Consider the following 20,447-nt stretch of genomic DNA (forward strand, 5'->3'; position numbering starts at 1 on the left):
AGACTACACAGAGACGTTTAGTCCAGTCATAAAGTCGACCACGCTCAGACTCATTCTTGACATAGCCGCCAGCAACTCTTGACCAATACAACAACTAGATGTCAACAATGCTTTCTTGCAAGGGACACTAACGGAAGAGGTTTATATGGATCAACCACCAGGCTTTGTCGACTCTGACAAACCTGACTATGTGTGCAGACTTCACAAAGCCGTTTACGGGCTGAAACAGGCCCCCAGGGCCTGGTACACAGAGCTCCGCACGTTTTTACTTGGACTCAGCTTCGTCAATTCGCTCGCAGACACATCACTGTTCGTACTGCGCCATGAGAATCAGTTCATCTACCTCCTCATTTACGTCGACGACATACTGATCACAGGCAACACAACCGCAGGCATTGCTCGTGTTCTCAGAATGCTCGCCGTTAGGTTCTCTGTAAAAGATGCAGAACAATTAAACTATTTCCTTGGGATCAAAGCTCATTGCACGTCTCAAGGTCTGCATCTCTCTCAGCGGAAATACATCATGGATCTTCTTCACAGGTATGACATGACAAACACTAAACCGGTAACAACTCCCATGGCGTCCTCCCCAAAACTCCATCTCCACTCAGGCACTCCTCTTGTTGATGCCACCAAATATCGCCGCCTTATTGGGAGTCTACAATACCTTCAGTTTACTCGGCTAGACATTGCCTATGCTGTTAATAAGCTCTCTCAGTTCATGCACATGCCTACTGAGGACCATTGGAAAGTGGCCAAGAGAATCCTAAGGTATCTAGCCGGCACACCAACGCATGGAGTTTTCTTCTCCGCATCAAACAAGCTGGTGCTTCACGCCTACTCAGATACGGACTGGGGCGGTGACAGTGATGACTACATATCTACAAACGCCTATGTCATTTACCTCGGCCAACATCCTATCTCCTGGACATCCAAGAAACAGAATGGCGTTGCGAGGTCCTCAACTGAAGCTGAGTACAGAGCGGTTGCCAACAAAGCCTCTGAACTTGACTGGATCTGCAATGTACTCTCAGAACTTGGCATCACCTTATCTTCACCACCACTGGTCTTCTGTGATAATGTTGGTGCCACATTTCTATGTGCAAACTCAGTAATCCACTCTCGCATGAAGCATATCACCATAGACTATCACTTCGTTCGCAATCAAGTTCAGCTGAGGGGCTCTCAAAGTCGCACACGTCAACACTCGAGATCAACTTGCAGACGCCCTTACCAAACCGTTAACTCGAGCCAAATTCATAGATCTGCGCAACAAGATTGGAGTGAGACCTCCCTCTCCATCTTGAGGGGGCGTGTAAGCAGATACGATAGAGATCCTACATTTACTCTATGCAATATACTCTCCCCTGTTTTAGAAAGTAGTTGTTAATATGTAACTTAGTCTCCAAGTCTCGAGTCTGTATATAAGCGTATGTCTATTCACGTTAATAAGATATGTGAAATATATTCCTAACAGTAAATGGTGACATCAAAGAACCTTTGTCTTATGGATCATACTCGATTGGTCTTGTCCATCTCAAGTTTCTCAAGGATCGCTGGTTTTCCAGTATCTGACTACTTATGAAAAGATGACCTAGCTCTTCGTTTTACATTTTATTCATGATTGTAAACCTATATTTCAAATTTAGTCTGGATTAGTCTATCTTAGCTCTAAATGTTTTTTTAACCTTTAATCTATCAAGCCCTATACCGAATCGAAAATTTCTACCAATCTAAATGATCATGCAAAAACAACCTGACAGATCACAACAATCATGTGAAAAAGGGGTCATAACATTCTTACCCATCCACAGGTTTATATGTTCACTAGTTATAATTAGGGGTCATAACATCATCTTGAATATATATTTCCATGGAAGATTGTGCTTTACGGAATTTTAGACAATTCTTGCATTCTTCTTGGTTTTCTTTTGGACTTGGAGTTGTACTAATGCTTCATTGACCTCATGTAACTTGTTGTCTGTTAGGATCGACCAAGCAAGGTCAAATAGTCTGATCGGTAGAACTGGTCGAGAACTCTTCTTGTACTTTGATTATGCTTATGTTAATGAATCTTTGCTTTTTATTGCGCCATAGCTCTTTAAAATATGTTTAGTACTCCATCATTTAGATCTTTGTTTTATTGTTACCTAGAGTTTCATCCGCGTTGTGTACAGAATATTTAAAAAGTGTAACTGAAAAATATCAAAGGGTTTTAGAAACTTATTAAATTTTATATCATTTATTATGTTATTTGGCAATTCTATGTAAATAGACAATTTTCAAGTTTTGGTCACAACAATAGACCACAAGGAAGAAAATAACCAAAATATTTCATTTAATAGATAAAATGACACTAATACCTTAGATATATATAAAAAAAAAAAAAAATTAATAATAATAATTTTTTTTTTAGTTTTAGATTATATGTTTTCAAATTCAAACTTATTTATAAATTTTTTTTTTGAATTTTTATTTTAATTTTTATTTTCAAATTTTCTTTTTGTAATTCGAATATACTTTTTGAAACTATTTTAAAAATTTTTATTTTCAAAATTTTAATATTTATTTTCTATTTTATAAAATTTTAAAACTCAAATCTAAATCTCTACCCCTTAACTCTAAACCCTAAGAACAACACTATCGCAGTCCAAGTACCGCGTCCTTAACATTATTGGGCCCAAAAAAAATCAAAAAGACCGAATTATATTTGGGACGTCCCTTAGTTAAGATGTGTTGGTGGTCGTCCTTAGGAGGCACGTGTCAGGCTGGGAATGGCGGATGATTTTTAGGGCAAAATCGAATTGAGTCCGTCTTTCAGTTTGTGTGTGTCGGTTATCTCGCGAGGGCGATTGAGAAGGCGATTGACAGTTATTAACGGGATAGCTCCGCAAGTAAACTTTTGTGTCAACGGAAGGGAGTACAATTTGGCTTACTATCTGACGGATGGTATTTATCCAAAATAGACGACTTTTATTCAATCTATCCGACTACCACAAGGTCCGAAAAATTCTTTATTTGCTAAAACCCAAGAATCCGCTCGAAAAGATATTGAGCGCGCCTTTGGGGTCCTGCAAGCTAGGTTCGTCGTTGTTATAAATTTTTCTAATTTATGGGATATAAACAAAATATCAAATATTATGAGAACATGTCTCATACTCCATAATATGATTGTCCAAGATGAACGAGATCCACACACTCTTGGGGAATTTCAAGATGAGGATCTTACATTTGCTGTTAAAAAGTCTACAAAACACGGCAATACAATTGGTCGTCGCAAATAAGTTCGGGATACACAAATCCATCAACAATTAAAAGAAGATTTGATTGAAAATATATGGGGAAAATTTGGACATCTTCCAAATTATATAGAATGTTTAAGTTTCTATGAATTCAATAAAATGTTTATTTGCTTTTATTTATAATGTTTGTAATTTTTTTTTGGCACCCTTGTAATTTTCTTGTGTTTGTGTTTTCTATTTAAATGTTAAATGTTTTATTTAAAACTTATCCTTTATATGTCATTACTTATAAAAATAAATAATTAATTTACTAAGAGACCACTAAAAGTCCTAGCAATAATCTACACTTTTGAGATTGTCTTTAGCCTTTGTCTCTTAACATCACAATAACATTAAAATAAGCTAAAGACACACAATTTGGTCCTAGCAATAATGATGCTCTAAAGTTTATATTAGTTAATCCTAAAGGTATAAATGTATATTTACCTATTTAATGAAACATTTTGGTCATTTTGATTCTTAGAATCTATATTTGTGATAGAAACTTTTTTAGTGCTATCCTAGGGTATTTTCCTATGTTATTTATGTACTTAATTTTTTGTTTCAATTATTTTAATAAATTTCTATATAATAAATTTGATTATCCTCTAGACTATATTTGCGAAGTGATTTTGCAACATGTCCCCTGTACAATCATTTTTACAAAAACAATGATGACATTGGCTAACAAAATTGATGACATGGCTTATAGTTAATATGACATGAACAATCACATTTATTACTGACTTATATTTTTGATAAACTTTATAGAATACGACAATAACTAATACATTACATTTAATGTTGATTTATATTTTTGTTAAACTTCTTAAAATATGGTAATAATTCATAAATCATCACTAAAATAAATATTTTGAAATATGCATTATAAATTTCGAAATACATTATTTAATTGTATTTTTATAATTATACAATTTTTATTACTAATATTTTCAAAATTTTCTACATCTTTTTTAAAATATTAATAAATTGTTAATCGTAATTTCATTAGTTTCTTTTAGATATCTACAAATTTTATAAATATTATTTAGTTATAATTTTTAATAACTATACAATATTTATATGATTTTTTAGTAATTTTATACAAGTTGATTTAATACATTTAACCAAAATAAATAGATAAAATTTTATCTAAGATTCGAATTTTAAATATATTATATATATTATTAAATGTAATTTAAAATAAACAAAATTATTTTTTTGCTTATTTTATGCTTAAATAATCAATTTTATATTAAATATTAGTCAAAAATAATAAAATATATAATATTAATAAATTTCATTTTAAATATAATTTAACTTTTAAAAAATTTATCACTGCACATGGTGGAGGAAAACACCTAGTTTAATAATACATAAATGTGTTAACAATCCATATTTTTGTGTATTTATTTAAAATATAACCTAAAGCTCATGTCCCACTTGCTCTTTGTCTTCTGCACTTCAGCATGATTGGCATCCATACTGTCATAACATGTCATCAACAAAATATTAAAAACTGTCTCCCAATCTTGGAGTTTTAAGGATGATCATTCTAATTGTCTCTCAGTTTGTTTGTACTAACTGTATACGCGAACCGCAACCCACTCGTTCACAATCCTCACCCAAGTACTCGTCCATCCCACGTCAGTCATCCACCTGAACCAAAAGAAAGTTAGTATACGTAGAAGTCTCAAGCCTGTACTGACGCTAGTATGAATAAGAATGTTGAAAAAAATCTGCTTTGTCATGGGGTGATGAGTGTTCCAACCGATGAGTTGCATAGCGAAGTACATTGCTCCTGTCGCAAACACAAAATGGAATAATCCATATCCATATGGAACACCATCTTCCTCCTCTCCTTCACTACACACATCTTTCTTGAATCGGAAACATTGCGAGTCTATTCCTGTCGAAAATGTGGCAATCGCCATTGCCAATAACGCAACCACAAAGCTCTGCACAACTCAAAAAAATCAGCTTATTACTAATTTGGATGAAACAAAGTGTTGGGAGGTTGAAAGAAGTTACAATGATTGTGATAAGACTCTAAGATGGAAAAAAGGATCTTATTTCTTATCGTACGAACCGTAACAATACCAAGACGAGAAGGCTATGAACCCTAACGCCAACCAAGGTCCTTCAAATCCAGAGAGAAACCTCTCTGAACTTGCCTCAAGTGCAGAGACACTCCTCTGATTTGCATAAAGATCCCAATTACAAGATGATCTAGCCGTAAAGGTCAAGAGGTCTATTTATAATATCTCTTAACAGTCTCTTCTTTCTTCAGTTGCCAGCTCAGCTTCATTCAAAGAGTCTTCTTGTGCCAGCTCAGCTTCTGTACTCATCAGATTGTAAGCCAGTCCGTTCTGTTTGAAGCTGCTGCTTTTCTGTTGCAGTTTTCTCCCACTGGTTCACTGCACAACATTATGTAGGGGCAAACCAAATTACTACTAAAGTTCTTTGCAATAAAGAATGACTATATAGTATAGCTTTACTAGTTGAAGTGTCTTATAAACTTGTATGCCTTTTAGGGTGTTAGATGCAGATTTCGAATTAGAAGTGGACAGGACCATGTAATTTACAGTGTTCACAAGTTCTATTTAATCTGGTTAATTAACACTGGAAAATGAATTTTAAACCATAACATACCTTTGAATGGCGCACCAGCAGATAAACACAACATAGAGTCCTATAAGAGCCGGAGTCAAGTATCCAGCATTGACCTGTTTGTGTTGGCAACAACGACAACCAAATATTTATAACTTCAAACATCCAAAATCACACACATACACACACACACATGACACAACTATCAAGACTTACTTTAGGATGGAGAGCGATGCATGTCATGAGCTGGATGAGGAACAATGTCCAAGTTATGAAGAATATATTGGGAAGACAGGAAGAATCGGGTGCGTACCATATGTACATAAAAATCACCCCAACTATACACACTGTGTATGAAGTTGTTGCTAGTAGCATCACACGGACATGGCTACAAACATAATATAAAGAGTGTGCTTGATTAGTAATAAACTGAAGAAGAAGAAGAAAAAACTAAATACTTTGTGTAAATCAAAACTAACCATCTTTCTGCATCTTTTTGGGACTGATAGTACTCGTTGAGCCATGAAATCAAACTAATGACACTAATTAGCTGTATGAGTAGAAATACCCTATAGAGAAACAACGTACAATAAGATTGTAGACTTTCACATCATTATGAAAATTGTGAAAATTAGACAAATCAGTCTCTTACCCTGCCCCAAAATGGGCAAGCTCTCCTGAAAATCAAACCAAAGAAAACAAACATGTTTTTAATTACTCGTAAATCAAATCAGAGAGAGAACTAGAAGAGGAATCTTGCTCCTCAAGCCTTACCGTAAAGGAGAATAATGGTAGAAGGAAGCAAGAAAGGAATGATGGTTAAAGCAGGCCACATGATAAGCTTAGAAGATCACCATCCAGAATGCCATTTATCTCTTGATGAATGCGTTTTTAACGTGCCAAGTGTTGATAGAAACATTACGTGTTGAGGATTCATCCTGTAATCTTGTCTTAACTCAATAATTATCTCAAGCCTAAAAGAATCTAATCAATCACAAAATCAAGCAAGAAATAAATAAAGAACACACGAGAGTTTGTTCTGTTCACCGCACTTCTCTAAAGTGGAGAAGCCGCTATACATCACCGAGGAGAGAATCATCTCTCAACCATCCACTATAATCAATGTGATTACATAGTACATCACCTCACCGGAGGCTCACTCGTCTTCTTTCTCTCTCGATTACACCTAATCCGAGTTACAAGATTGAGGAAGAAGATTAAGCTTTGAGCTTAGATAAACCGAAAATCACATCTCTCTCTAGCTCACTCCCACCAAGCCAAGCGCTCTCACTCTTTCATCTCATTTCGAGCTCTCTAGCTCTCTTCTGATTCTGTTTCTGTAACGGACTCTTCGTCGAGGAAAAAGATGACGATGAGATTTATAGAAGATAATGATTCCTTTTTGCCCCAACTTACGTGCTCCTCGCGTTATTAGCTTTGGCAAAACCTCTCTTAGACTTAGAGACTTAGAAGATTGATGGCATTATTCTACATTACGAAATAGAACAGCTGACGATTCATAAAACATTTTCCGAAATGTGTTGTAAGATGATCATACATATAGTATTTCAAGACTGATCAAGAAAGGATACAAAACATCCCAAGCTAACCCTCAAGACTCCTTCTGTCCTAAACAATTTTCTCCTTCTTTACAATTCTTGAATTCTGCAATTTAGAAAAATATAGGAGTTGTATCAGCATCGGATAACTTGTAAGACAAGGAACGAGATTTAAACCTGATATCTTGGTACGTACTTATTACTTTATTTAAGGCACGCCGACCATGATCACGAGCAGCCCAAGCAAGTAGATTTGCGATGAGGAATATAAGACCGTATACATATCTAGCCATCCAGGGATTACAGCCATTGCGGAACTGATTAAACCATCATCCGTTCTTGATGGTTTCATAATTCATAGCTATCTTTCTGCTGTTTCCGCTTTTGCTAGTGCTTGTACCGGTCTTTTCACACAGAAGTCGTTTCTCAGAAAGCATCTCATGTCTTTTTTTTGTTCTGCCGACCTTGACAGAGAATACGCGTAGTGCAAGTAACCTTTTTCCTTATTAGCCTAAACTGGAAAAAGCTACTTTTATAGGCGTCAACGACAAACCACATTAGATGGCTCATGTTAGCCCAAGATTGGAACTTTAAATTTTAACCATGTGAGTTATCAAGGTCAAACCAACAAAAATAGCACTAAATCAAGTTTTTGTTCCCAAACTAACACTAAAGGTCAAAAGTCACAAAAATAGCATTTAATGTTTTATCAAAAGAAATAAATAAATGTTTATACCATTATAGTAAATTAGTGTAGACATTAGGGTTTAGAGTTAAGGGGTGGGGTTTGAGATTTAGGGTTTAGGGTTTAGAGTTTAGGGTTTAGGGTTTAGAGTGAGTTAAAGGGTGGAGTTTAGGTTTTAGGGTTTAGAGTTAAAGAGTGGGGTTTAGGATTTAGGGTTTAGGGTTTAGGGTTTAGAGTTTAGGTTTTAGGGTTTTGAGTTAAAGGGTGGAGTTTAGGTTTTAGGGTTTAGAGTTAAAGAGTGGGGTTTAGGATTTAGGGTTTAGGGTTTAGGGTTTAGAGTTTAGGTTTTGGGGTTTAGAGTTGAGAATTGGGATTTTGGGGATAAGATTTCAAATTTTGAAAAATAAAAAAATTTCAAATTTTTCAAAAGATAAAATGCTATTTTGGTCATTTTAGTTTTAAGTGTTATTTTTGTAATATAAACTTAGAAATGTGCTAGTTTGGAGATTTGCCCAAAATAAATACCAAACCTATAAAGGCTATGCTAGAATATGAGAACATTCGACAAATATTTAAATATTTAACATATGATATAGTATTACAACATTAAATTATATATATTTAATTTATATTATCTATAAATCCAATAGATTATCTATTGTTTAAATCCAATTAATGTAGTCCAATAAAATTTTCTGGTAGATCCAAAATTTAAATGATAAGATTATAGATTAAATGTAACATGACTTTCTATGAATAGGTCTATTAAGTCCATTTAAAAAAAAAAATACACATGAATCAAGGTTGTGACTTCTGATTTAATGTATAAGATTCATGCAGATACGTAGCTGCAATTCGAGAACGCTTTTAAACTTTAATTTGGAGAGACAACGATGGTGAAACTTTGGTTTAGTACAAGCATTGGAATACATAGGCTTTCAAAACTTTGAGTTTGAAGATTTATTTTCAAAATTTTATATGTTTTCAAAAAAACTTTGAAAAACTTACACTACCATTTTTTAGTTTGGAAGATTACATGAATTTTGAATTAGTTTTTGTTACTACATTAATACATTATTTTATATAAAATATTTCAATTTTTGGTAATATTTTATAGTTTGGAAGATTACATGGGGTTCGGCTTAGAGAGGGAACTAAGCCTTCGAGGTACATGAGTTCATGGAACTGCCTCCGGTTTTGAAGGCATGAGTTGGTGACTGGTTATGTCCATAAAGAGAGACGGGAGCTGGAGCTGGGAAGAAGAACGTGGTATAAATTGCTTTAGGTCAATTGTTTCTAAGGAACTACGTTCATATTGAGAGTGCAGATCACTTGTAAAATCTAAGTGTAACTAAGATTTATCAATAGAAAGCGTTTCTAGAGATCTTGATTCTTATTCAATAACTTGTAGATTCAAACCACATTTACTTCCCTTATCTTGATCTAGCATCCGCATTTTGGCGCCGACCGTGGGCAAGTATTTGTTGAATTCTTCACACCCTCGTAATCGAAGATGAATCTAACTAACCCAAACACTCCCATCATTTCTTCTGATTCAAGTTCATCTGATGACAGATCTCCAAGAAGTACATGTATCATGCCGCTTATGCGACAGGTTCCTTGTTCGGTGAATCAGATAGGAGCTGAGAACTAAGACGCTGGCGAAGCATCGTCTAATGTCCAAAGAGAAAGATTGTGAGAGTCTTTTTTAGCTTTTTTGTTTTGTTTTGCTCTCTCAAACACCTATTCTTTGATTAGCTTCTTATTAGATGCCTACATTTGATTTCAACAAAACTTAATATTTGTTTGTGTCATTACCCATTAATGAAAATTCACATACTTAACCAAAAATAAATAAATTTTAGAAGCCAGATCAATATTATTAAAACATGATCATCCTTGATATTTACTCCTTGAAATACCTTGGCATATTACTTAAATTGCCACTTAATTTTCAAACAACCCATTACCATTCATTAATGGTATAATAGTAATTTTAGTATTGACAACCCATTTTGTAGTATTTAGTGATCTTTAAAGTCAATTTTCCCGTAACCACCTTTTACGATTAAACATATTTTTAACCTCTACTTTATTCCCACGATTCTAGAAACCCACTTCTCCCATATATATATATACTAGGGGTATTCCGGCGCTACGCGCCGGATTCAGACGTTGATTCTCTTTTAAATTCCATTAGTTTCATTTTTCATATGTTAGTTGTTAGTCCAATCTAGTTTGAATTATTAGTTCTTGCCAATTAAGAATTGAAGGTCGAGAACTAATAATTGATTTTATGAGTACATGTTAGTAGATCTCATGATGTCATGTCAATGCGTTTTTGACTCTTGTTGAGTGAAAATGAAAAAGTTTTTACTTATGAGGGCGATGCATTTTATTTTTTTACGTATGTATTGAGGATTTTATTTATTTCTTTAATTTTAGGAGTCCGATACATAAGGGAATAATAATATATTTCAAAAGTAAAGGAAAAAATAAATTAATTTTTTGTATTCATGATAGAAGAAATGTAAAACCAGGTTTGTCTTTAAAAAGCAAAGGAAACAATGACATATTCTATTTTATCTATGAGCAATGTAATCGATAAATTTCTCAACTCTTAAGAAGTTCTAACAATTCTAGCATAAATGATTTATCTTTTGGAGGTCGCAGCTTCTTGGGGGTTTGAATCTGGCCATGTTATTTACATATATGTCCTCCAGCTGAATAGGATAGACACTGAGTGTTTTTTTTTTCTTAATTTTCCTCCAGCAACGCTCGGATGTAGGTAGTGTGTGTTCCCACTCTAGGGTATTTAGGAACTTTTTTCCTTCTTTGCTTTTTTCTGTTCACAGAAGTGATAAACCACAAAGATAGTACCCTTATCGTATTTTCCATTTGCAGATTTGCATAAGTGATTGAGTGCTTCGTCTGTTCTATGATGGAAGAAAAACTGATTTATCCCCTCAACATAGTGTGCTTCAGGGTTGTTGTTTTCTAAGCATAACTCCATCAAGTGTTTGTGGCGAAGACCATCCTCAGCGGCTTCAATGCAAAATATTTGAGGCTCGGGTTGTGGAAATAAGATGCGGGCTCCGTGTCAGAAATGTCTTCATTTGATGTGTCCACGGTTTGGTTGACCACCGGATCAGATTCCATATAATTGGAGACGTCGTTTGAATCTTGATGTGATGAGGGTTGTTGAATGTGTGATTCTTGGGTATTGTTGAATCAGCTGTGTTATTCGTGAATTTTTTGAATCAGTTATTGCCACTTGGGATCACTTATGAACAGTGAGATGCTTGGTCTTCATATGCTTCGTTTGTTTGCGTCAGTTCAAACCTTTTGCTTATTTCTCGCATACCATTGTCATAGTTTCGTATATATATTGATGGTAATGTTACTTCGATTTCTATATGGGGATGCTCATGAGATGGATGACTCAACTCAATTTTCTCCATGTTTCGTTATATTTTTATGTTGGACTTTGTTCGACTCTTGGAACAAACCATTTATATTAGTTGGTGTTTAGATGGCTTAAATGTTTTGATGGGGCATGTCTGTTATGCTTGCGTATGGCTACAATTATTCCTTTTTTTTTTTTTTGCATAGTTGGTGAATTATTCTGGTTGTCAGGATATGTAATGCGGCTGATGTTACGATATTAGGTTTTTAGTTTGAGGCTGACAATCTTTATTTCGGTGGTTTGTGATTATGTGCGGGTATTGGAGATGGTCCGATGGACTTAATGGTTTAAAGGACCTTAATTTATGTTAAGGAACTATAAATTTGAGTTTGGTAACTCATCTTGGTGGGTATATTTTATTTGTTAGTTTTTGGACTTGATGTTGGTTTTGGTTCTTGTTTGTTGGGTTGAGAGAATAATTGAGTCCAGAGTTTCTCAGTCAACTCTTATTGAGGTGTGAGTTACTATGTTGCTGTATAGAGCTGTTTTTAGTAGGACAAGTAGGTTGCGTGAACAAACAGAAGGAATGTAGATATTTTGGTAGGAAGTGTGCTATTTTCTTTTTGAAAACGTACTCATAAGTAAATATTGTTAATGAAAACGTCTCATAAGATAAAGAACCAAATATAAGAGACTCGATATCTGAATGGAAAACCAATTAAAACTGACATGTCACGATCTAAAGAGAAAAAGTAACAAATTAATTTAACACAAAATTTAAAATAAAATAACTAATAATATTTTACTTAGTTTAAATTCTCAAATCCATCAAAAATATCAAAACCAATAAGTTTGTGTTTTGAAATTTTCGTAACCTATTTTAAAATTGTATAAGTATTTATGATTAATACCAAGACTCTTTATCTCACTTTTAAGTTGAGAAATTTTTGAGACTAAACTTCAAGTAAATTTCTCTTAAATTTTTATTTGGTTAAGGTGATGGATATGTATATTTCCGGATGGTGGCCATCTAAAAGGCCGATGGCAGCCAGACCATTTACAAAACAATTTGGAAGAGAGCCCAAAGAGAAATGGACATTGCTTCCTTGTGTTACTATCAAAACCAGAGCTAAAGTAACTGCAAAAGACTACATTTTTGGTGGTGCTTGTTGTCAAAAGCAAGGAAAAATAGTGGTCTTTATATTGAGGAGAGGACTCAAGAATATACTACACATTGCATGTTATAAGCTTGATTAACCTCAAATTTAGGAAGTAAAGTAAGAGAGAAGCTTTTCGTTTCCCCTCACTTTCAGAGTTCAACAATTTCAAATGTAACCACTGACCCCTTTGAATGCATATTTAGGGTTTTAATTTCAGTCAGGCTAGGAATTAACTTACATTCATTTACATCCAGCTCTGCTGAATCATTCCTTCAGGATTTATCATACTCTATGTCATGACTGAAGATTCTAGATTGTGTGTCCGTGTGTGTATGATACAGTAGTAGAGGTTATACAACCTGAGTAATTGGGTTGATGGAAGAATAAAACTTAGTAGAATTTTTACTGCCCAATATATGAGTCAGAGAAGATCATAAAACCATACAGTTTTAAGAAAAGAAATGGCGTGTGTTCATGAAGATACGATATAACATGCATTTTAAGCCTCCTTGCAGGCCTCATGACAAAGTCTCAAGTAGTGTCAAATGTCTCTTTCCCAGCTTCATGTTGCCAATTTCGTCTTCTTTCCCCGAGAGGTTCAAACTGCATATTGCAAAAGGAAAGAATCATTTTGTAAGTGAATACAGAACATTAAGTGCAAAACTTTTAGCATACAAACAAATCCAGTTTCTCTTTTAATCAATCGAATCTTAAAACTATTGTGTTCACGAAAATGGTGTGAGCTGGTGTCATAATCAACACAATTTTGGAATTAATAAACAGCAGCTTGTCTATGAGGGTGTGATAGTTATTTTTGATGAAAGACTACTGCAACCTGCGAATTTAAAAGACCGAATCAAGAATGTACTCGAAGTACCTCTTTTTATCATAAGACCAGGCCTCCGATCCACATGCTTAAGAATTTGGAAACAGTACATTAAACTTTCATCAACACTTATCAATGCACCAGCATTGTCAAAGTCACTACAGTAGTTAGGAGCAGAGAATATAATAGCAAGCTGTCGATCAGAAAAAAGTCATAACCATCCTCTACGCTGCATGAGAAAAGGAAAAAAACGTCTAAATTATCAATTCCGCAACTTTTTAGTGAAAAAGAAACATGAACATTGTAGTAGACTAACCTGTTGAGCATTACAGATGAGATCCATGTCGTTCTTTCTTAGAAACTCATCAACGTTTTCAGGCCCAAACGTGTAAGAGACTTCACGGTGGTTCATCGACCAGGATTTTGACATCTTTGCTTGATCAGACAAAGCAAATCACAGAGCTGACCAGAGGCTGGAACATTAGTAGGTCGCTTCATGTTTGTAATCTGTTCCACGGTTTTCAAATCAGTAGAGGCCACTATGCATGCATAATATTTTATCGTCTATTGTAGTAGCTATGGGAGGCATTTAAAAGAATATGTAAACACTTTCCAGAGTCTTACACTGAATAGACGGTTGAATCCATTGTAGAATCCGTAGATTCTGTGGATGGAAGCCATTAGTGGTTTTATCTTAGAAGGAAAAGATTCTCGGGTATTTGATTTTGTAGGCAAGTAGAAGACTGATTGTCTCCAAACTCTGCCACCTTTGGTCCATGTAATCTCCTAAGAATAAATAGTTAGCTGTAGGAGGGAAGCTTCCGTAATCTAACAGCCTCAACATACCCGAGTACTGTCCAGGAATATTACCTGAAAAAAACATCCATTACAAATCTGTGTGACTTTAAGAGACCAATGAGACACACCAGCATATCTGTTCTTTGTAAAAAGACAAAAAAAAAAGGCAATCCTAGGTTATATCAAGCGCTACAATACTCAGCTAATCCTTGCAAAACAATAATGTGAGCTCATTAAACTTTTCAGGATGTCTCACCCAAAACTTAGAGCAATTCCAGTGATATTTATGAGTCCTTTTAGCTTCTCTATGTTTTGAGATAAGCTGCTGCAATTAGATGATTGATTAAACATATCTACCTATCTTAGCTACTCCACAAATCCACCCAAAAACCCTTTTTTTTTTGTTCTTCATTGTCTATAACTTGACCAAACACACAATCACATTCACGTTTCACAGAACCAATTCACATTTCACAGAAACAACTCAAGACATATAAAAATAAAAACTCTTTCTTTGGGAGAGCTGATCTAAGAAAAAACGCTAACAAAGTTATATCTATAAAGGCAATCAAGGAGAACTCACATCTCAAACAAACAAAACACACTGAAAATATCAAAATGAAAAGAGAATGATTACCAAAGATATTGATGGGAGCTTTGAGCTCAAGGAGGCTAGGTTGCGGTGAATCATGGTAAATATATATATATATGCGTTAAGGAAGTATATATAGGGTGATACGCTGAGGCCTGAGGGATTTGCAACATGGCTATGGATTGTGGCGACAAACTCTATTGAGCCAATGCAATATTAATTTGTATTCGAGTATTTGAGTTCATGTTTTCATTATATATTGACGATGTTGTCCCTTCTCCTTCGTCTACCATAGTCGTCCACCACTGTTAGTAGCGATCCCGGCGAACCTTACTCCTAGCTTTGCTCTCCATGGCTTGATTGCTTCCAGATCTCGTTGCCCAAACTTTTTTCATTGTCTGAGAATTTTGATTACTTTTAAATAGATCGGAGATCTGAAAAGGGAGACGGATGGACAATTTCGTTACAAAGAAAATTACCAATTGCCAAAACAGAGAGAGATAGAGAAATGATTATTTAGGAGATAAACACGTGGCATGATTTGCCCTATGCTAGTAGATGAGGTGGAGGGCTGTGTGCATCACACAAGTCAACTTTATAAATAAAGATACTAGGGGTATTCCCCGACGTTGTTTTCTCTTTTGAATTCAATTAGTTTCATTTTTCATTTTTCATTTGTTAGTTGTTAGTCCAATCGATATTAAATTATTAGTTGTTGACAATTAAGAATTGAGAGTCATGGCCTAATAATAAATTTTATAAGCACATGTTAGGAGATCTCAGGTTTGGAGTCCTTTTCTTTCGACGCCATGTCAATGCATTTTTTGAGTCCTGCTGTGTGAAAATGTAAATAGTTTTTACTAATGGAGGCGATGCATTTTATTGGTTTACGGTTCATATGTATATAAGATTTGATTTTATTTTTTTGAACTTTTTGGATTTATCCTAAACGGAAAGTTAATGGTAGGAGTTAGTACATGAGAGAGTAATAATTAATTTCAAATGTAGAGCAAACAATAGATTAAAGTTTTTTAAATATTCATGATAGAAGAAGTGTAAATTCAGCTGTCTTTAAAAACTAAAGTAAACAATATCAATTTTTTTTTATCTATGAGCAATGTAATTAACATTTCCTGTGCAACACTTACTATTATCGGAGCCTTGCCCGTGTCTGTTGGTCACTTCTCCAGCATACTACAGTAGAAATATATAGCCAGTGAACTTAAAGAACACAATAATCATAATTGTCATATAACTAAGAAAATGACTGAATAGTGACAAATGACATACTGTGACGAAAACCATACCTAAACCATGGATTTCTTATTCGATAGCATCTTTGCTTTCTCTAGTAGCATTCATTCCAATCTCTGAATTATCTTCATCACCTAAACCCCTAGGTGTTTCCCTAGTCATATATCCTTACCTCACAATAATCTCAGTTGCTCCCACTACACAGTCGTGGAAGAGATATCTTATGTAGTTTCTTTTGTTCTTACATCGTAAGCAACATGCATTCCCATGTTTAGAATGAGCCACATGTGAGACAATGCGGGTCAGGATCATGAGGCCAACCATATCTCTACCATTCTGCACAAAAATACATTAAAATATTACGTTCAACAGATGCTTAAATAATAACTCAATTGATAGCATTTCCTGCGGAGAGTGCATAAGAAACAAAATTGGAATAACTAATGCTTGTTTATGGTGAATTTTACCATTAGACTGGTGGTACTAACAGTAGCTATAGACTCGCTAACAAAAGTATCCATAGCCCCCAAAGGGATTCAACATGTGTATAGCAAAATCAATGAAGATCACGGCACTCCCAAATTAAGAAGCATTATAAAAATGTTTGGATTAAGGGAACATAAGGACTCACAGATTTGGACAACCAAGGATTGCAATCCATCCCTAATGGAAGTGGCGACAATCCGGCATGCCTCTATTTTAGAGGACTCCATCTCTGCATCACCCTTACTATGATCTAACTACATATCTCTCAAAATTTCTAAACATCAGTCTCATATTCTGATAAAATCCAATCGGAGACGTGGTCAAGCCCTAAATTTCCTGATCGAGAAACTACAAATTACTCAACACAATATCGTATCTAAAGGTAAATGGAAATAATTGTACCTAGCCCTGGACAACACTTGGCTATAGCTTCAGAGAGTATCCTCCACTTTTTTTTATATCATGCTATGTTGCTTCTGAGGAGAGATTGTGAACTTGTACTAACCTCATATGTATCACCAAGAATTGAAGGGTTTTTTCATTAATGGAACAATAAGGTATGGCTTTAATGGAAATTTTCTGCGGATCAAATTCGGCATCCTGACTTTTATGCGGATCAAATTCGGCATCCTCACCAATCCAATTAACGTAGGCGCTTCATTTTCTGAATTGGAGGTTAAGAGAAAATCAATATGAAAGGCTAAAAGATTTTGAAATTAAGAGTCAGAAAATTTTATCAAACGATGACGTAAGCACACTTGCCACCAACATGCATAATCGGAGCTTTAAGAGTCGCTGTGACATTCTCAATCCCCGGCATCTGGAGCGAAGGATGGATGAAGCCGCGGAGGAAACACCGCCTACACCTTCCATCATCTCGGTATAAGCCGCCGCTACCGTCCATGAACGTAGGTGAAGAAAATAAAGTTTAGGTTTGTGTGGATCGAAGGTCTCTCTGGAGAACAGTTGATATTGTGAGGTTTTTGTAATGATTTCTAAACTGAAAAATACATGAATTGGAAGAGAATTCAAAACGTTTTCGATTTTGTTTTAAAGAAGCAGTGATGGCAAAAGTTAATGGAGAATTTTGGTGGAGTGAATGAACCAAGGAAAATTTAGTTTCGTTGAAAGTTTGTTAAGTGCCACGTGACTCAAAATGCTCCATGCTAGATAGTGATGTGGCTCAAGGACAAAGGAGAAAAGTTTCTTTTATTATTATTACTAGGGGTTGGCCCGCCCTTCGGGCGGTTAGTTTACAATAAAATTATTTTAATTTTATAAACATTTGAAAAATACTTTAAACTGAACATAATAAATATAATCTTTTTCTAATATTATATTGTAAATTTTATTGGTTTGAATTGAAAAACCATTAACTTTTTTAAAGAGAACACAAAATTTTAAATAAAAAATTAAGAAAAATACTATGGTTTATATTTATTCTTTTAATTTTTATTTCACTTTGATAAAGTTGAAGAAATATAAATTTAGTAAGAATAACCAATACATTTTTTAAGTTTTTCAAATTATGATATTATTACACTAATTAATTTGGAAGATCGTATTAATTGTCACATGGTTTTTTACTTTGTGTTTGTGTTTCGGTGAGATTTAGATATGTTTGTTTGATTTTTCAAAGGATCATGGACCTCATTTTGTCATATAACTCTTTTTTGTAACATAAAAATTTATTTCATATAACTATCTTATTAATTTGGGAGGTCAATGTGTTGTCACATAACATGTGCTACATAAACATATGTTCCAAATTTTTCATAGATCGTTTGTAAACCTAAACTTCCTGATATAGAATTTTTAGGTTGTTGGTTTTTTATGTGCATAAGTTTTGGTGACATGTATAGATATTTTCGTGGAGAAGTTGCTGGAGGCGCAGGTGTGAAGTACAGGCTGCTTTAACATTTATCCATAGTTAATAATAATTGATGTGGGTTATGAGTGGGTCTGAGAAGTTAGAAGCTATATGTTATACTGTTTTTTAAAGGTTTAATATTTATCTGATGGAAGTTACTATTACTAAGGAAGAAGGTAGGCGGTGTCAAATTGTGAAGTGTTATCAATGTGATCATACTTAGGTAATTATCATAAGGGAATTCAGAAACAGAGCTGGCTATTTAGCTTATATTGAATCAAATTAATTGATTTATTTCTGCAAACTAATGTTTCTAAAATTTTTAGATCTTTTAATACAATAACAAAACAATTATTTTGTTAAAACAATGCATTCACATCAAGATCTCATTTTCCATCAAATTACAAACGTTGTTTCCCTTCCCCTATATTTCCCAAAGCTCAGCTCCTTTCACAAAGCATCTTGCAGAAAATCAATTAAATATTTACTTAGGACCTATTCTCCAATATAAGTATCTGATTTTTGCCTAGCTAATTAATGTCTACTAATTTGCAATGGACTTCAAAATTGTAATTTTTGAAGAGATCTCCTAAACTGATAATGTTCTCTTACTGAAGGAAATAAAAAAGAAACAGAAGTCCATTGCTTGAAACCTTGTAGGCATACCAGTTTTCCACGCATTAGCGACCAAAAGAAAGGTTGAGCACTTGAGCCTCCAAGAGCTACTGCGGTGAAGAAAAACTAATTTAATAGTGAAAATAAAGTAGATGTGCTATGTAATCTAACCAGTTATTGGTAAACTGTGGCGGGCAATGGAACCTACAGTATCACCTTGTCATCCCAGACTCTCCATCCTGTTAAATCAGTTTTAAGAAATTTAGCAATCATCATAACAAACCTGAATATAAGTTAGCATACTATAACCTTCTCCATGAATGAATACTTTTGTTACTAAGCTCATGTATATCGTGGGACTTGGAGCAGTAAATAAGAGAAACTATAATAGAATATAGACTTGCACGAAACATATTCATCAATGTTCCATCATATCTAGATTCAGGTGGTCACTCCCCCTTCCAACAATCCAAAATTGACTACTTGGTTTGATTATATTGATCTTCACAGTCTCTTGTTGATAGAAGAGCTTACATAACACATGACTGAGAATCCCTTACTCCATTCCTCCGGGTTCTTGTGTATATATTGTGCTTTGCTTTGCGGTTTATACATTCAATGATACTGAGAAAAAAAAAAATAGAAACTCATACTGTAAATTGCAGGGCCAACCGAATATAACTTGTTGAATGAGGAACGTACTTATGATCAAGCTGAAGAGAATCACTTTGAACAAATTGAAGAGACTAATTCACGTAACACGTAGAGGAGAAGATAACTTATAAAGAGCTTATCTTCGCCTTAGCTAAAAGTCTCATGGAGATCTCGTGCTCCAAATTCTTGTTACCATCAAATTCTCTGCAACACAATATAAGTAGGTGAATTGTCAACAGATGTACTGGAAATAAAAAAAAACTGAAATCATGATAAGCTAGATCTAAAGGAGTAGTCTGCAGCCTGCATATATATCTAGTAATTTGAAATTATTGTTCCTTCTGGTAACATCGTACCCACTAAGCTCATGTGTAGCTCCCTCCTTAAGAAGTTACCTGAATGCGTTAAGCCGATGGACCGTTACAGAGGCTTGGATGAGATATGCCTGCCTGAGTAGGAGATGTAAACCAAAATTCACGAACCATAGTTATAATAATCACGAAACATGATCATTAAAGCTAGTACCTTATCATCCAATAGTTAGCATGTCGACACCCATAAGTGCACCACCTTTTTCACATTCTGAGCTTCCCAAAAACAGAGCTGGATTGTCTGTGTTTCATAGTTGTATCATATATGTGTTTTTGATGG

At 34.6% G+C, this 20,447-nt stretch overlaps 1 protein-coding gene and 2 long non-coding RNA genes across 16 annotated transcripts; all 3 read right to left on the minus strand.

The window, feature by feature from the left end:
* Nucleotides 1–4,705: 4,705 nt before the first annotated feature.
* Nucleotides 4,706–7,854, minus strand: LOC106304729 (probable serine incorporator). The gene is made up of 9 exons (XM_013741123.1): nt 7,647–7,854; nt 6,666–7,556; nt 6,544–6,568; nt 6,371–6,460; nt 6,108–6,279; nt 5,934–6,007; nt 5,371–5,698; nt 5,053–5,239; nt 4,706–4,940 (listed from the first exon to the last, which is right to left on the minus strand). Exons 2-7 carry the CDS (start codon nt 6,724–6,726, stop codon nt 5,629–5,631), a joined length of 492 nt encoding a protein of 163 aa, XP_013596577.1. The 5' UTR covers nt 6,727–7,556; nt 7,647–7,854; the 3' UTR covers nt 4,706–4,940; nt 5,053–5,239; nt 5,371–5,628.
* Nucleotides 7,855–13,027: 5,173 nt separating this feature from the next.
* LOC106304124 lies at nt 13,028–15,415 on the minus strand. The gene is made up of 5 exons (XR_001262625.1): nt 14,963–15,415; nt 14,152–14,397; nt 13,844–14,034; nt 13,579–13,756; nt 13,028–13,304 (listed from the first exon to the last, which is right to left on the minus strand). It is a non-coding gene; the product is annotated as an uncharacterized LOC106304124 (long non-coding RNA).
* A 3,433-nt stretch (nt 15,416–18,848) lies between these two features.
* LOC106304135 lies at nt 18,849–20,435 on the minus strand. 14 transcript variants are annotated; one of them, XR_001262637.1, is made up of 6 exons: nt 20,322–20,435; nt 20,153–20,241; nt 19,845–20,000; nt 19,314–19,766; nt 19,194–19,252; nt 18,849–18,988 (listed from the first exon to the last, which is right to left on the minus strand). It is a non-coding gene; the product is annotated as an uncharacterized LOC106304135 (long non-coding RNA). The 14 variants fall into 14 exon arrangements; XR_001262634.1 differs by having other exon boundaries at nt 19,194–19,268; XR_001262635.1 differs by having other exon boundaries at nt 18,851–19,268; nt 19,314–19,381; nt 19,677–19,766; nt 20,322–20,432.
* Nucleotides 20,436–20,447: the final 12 nt, after the last annotated feature.

Source organism: Brassica oleracea, chromosome C7, assembly GCF_000695525.1.
Source record: "Brassica oleracea var. oleracea cultivar TO1000 chromosome C7, BOL, whole genome shotgun sequence".
Lineage (NCBI taxonomy): Eukaryota > Viridiplantae > Streptophyta > Magnoliopsida > Brassicales > Brassicaceae > Brassica > Brassica oleracea.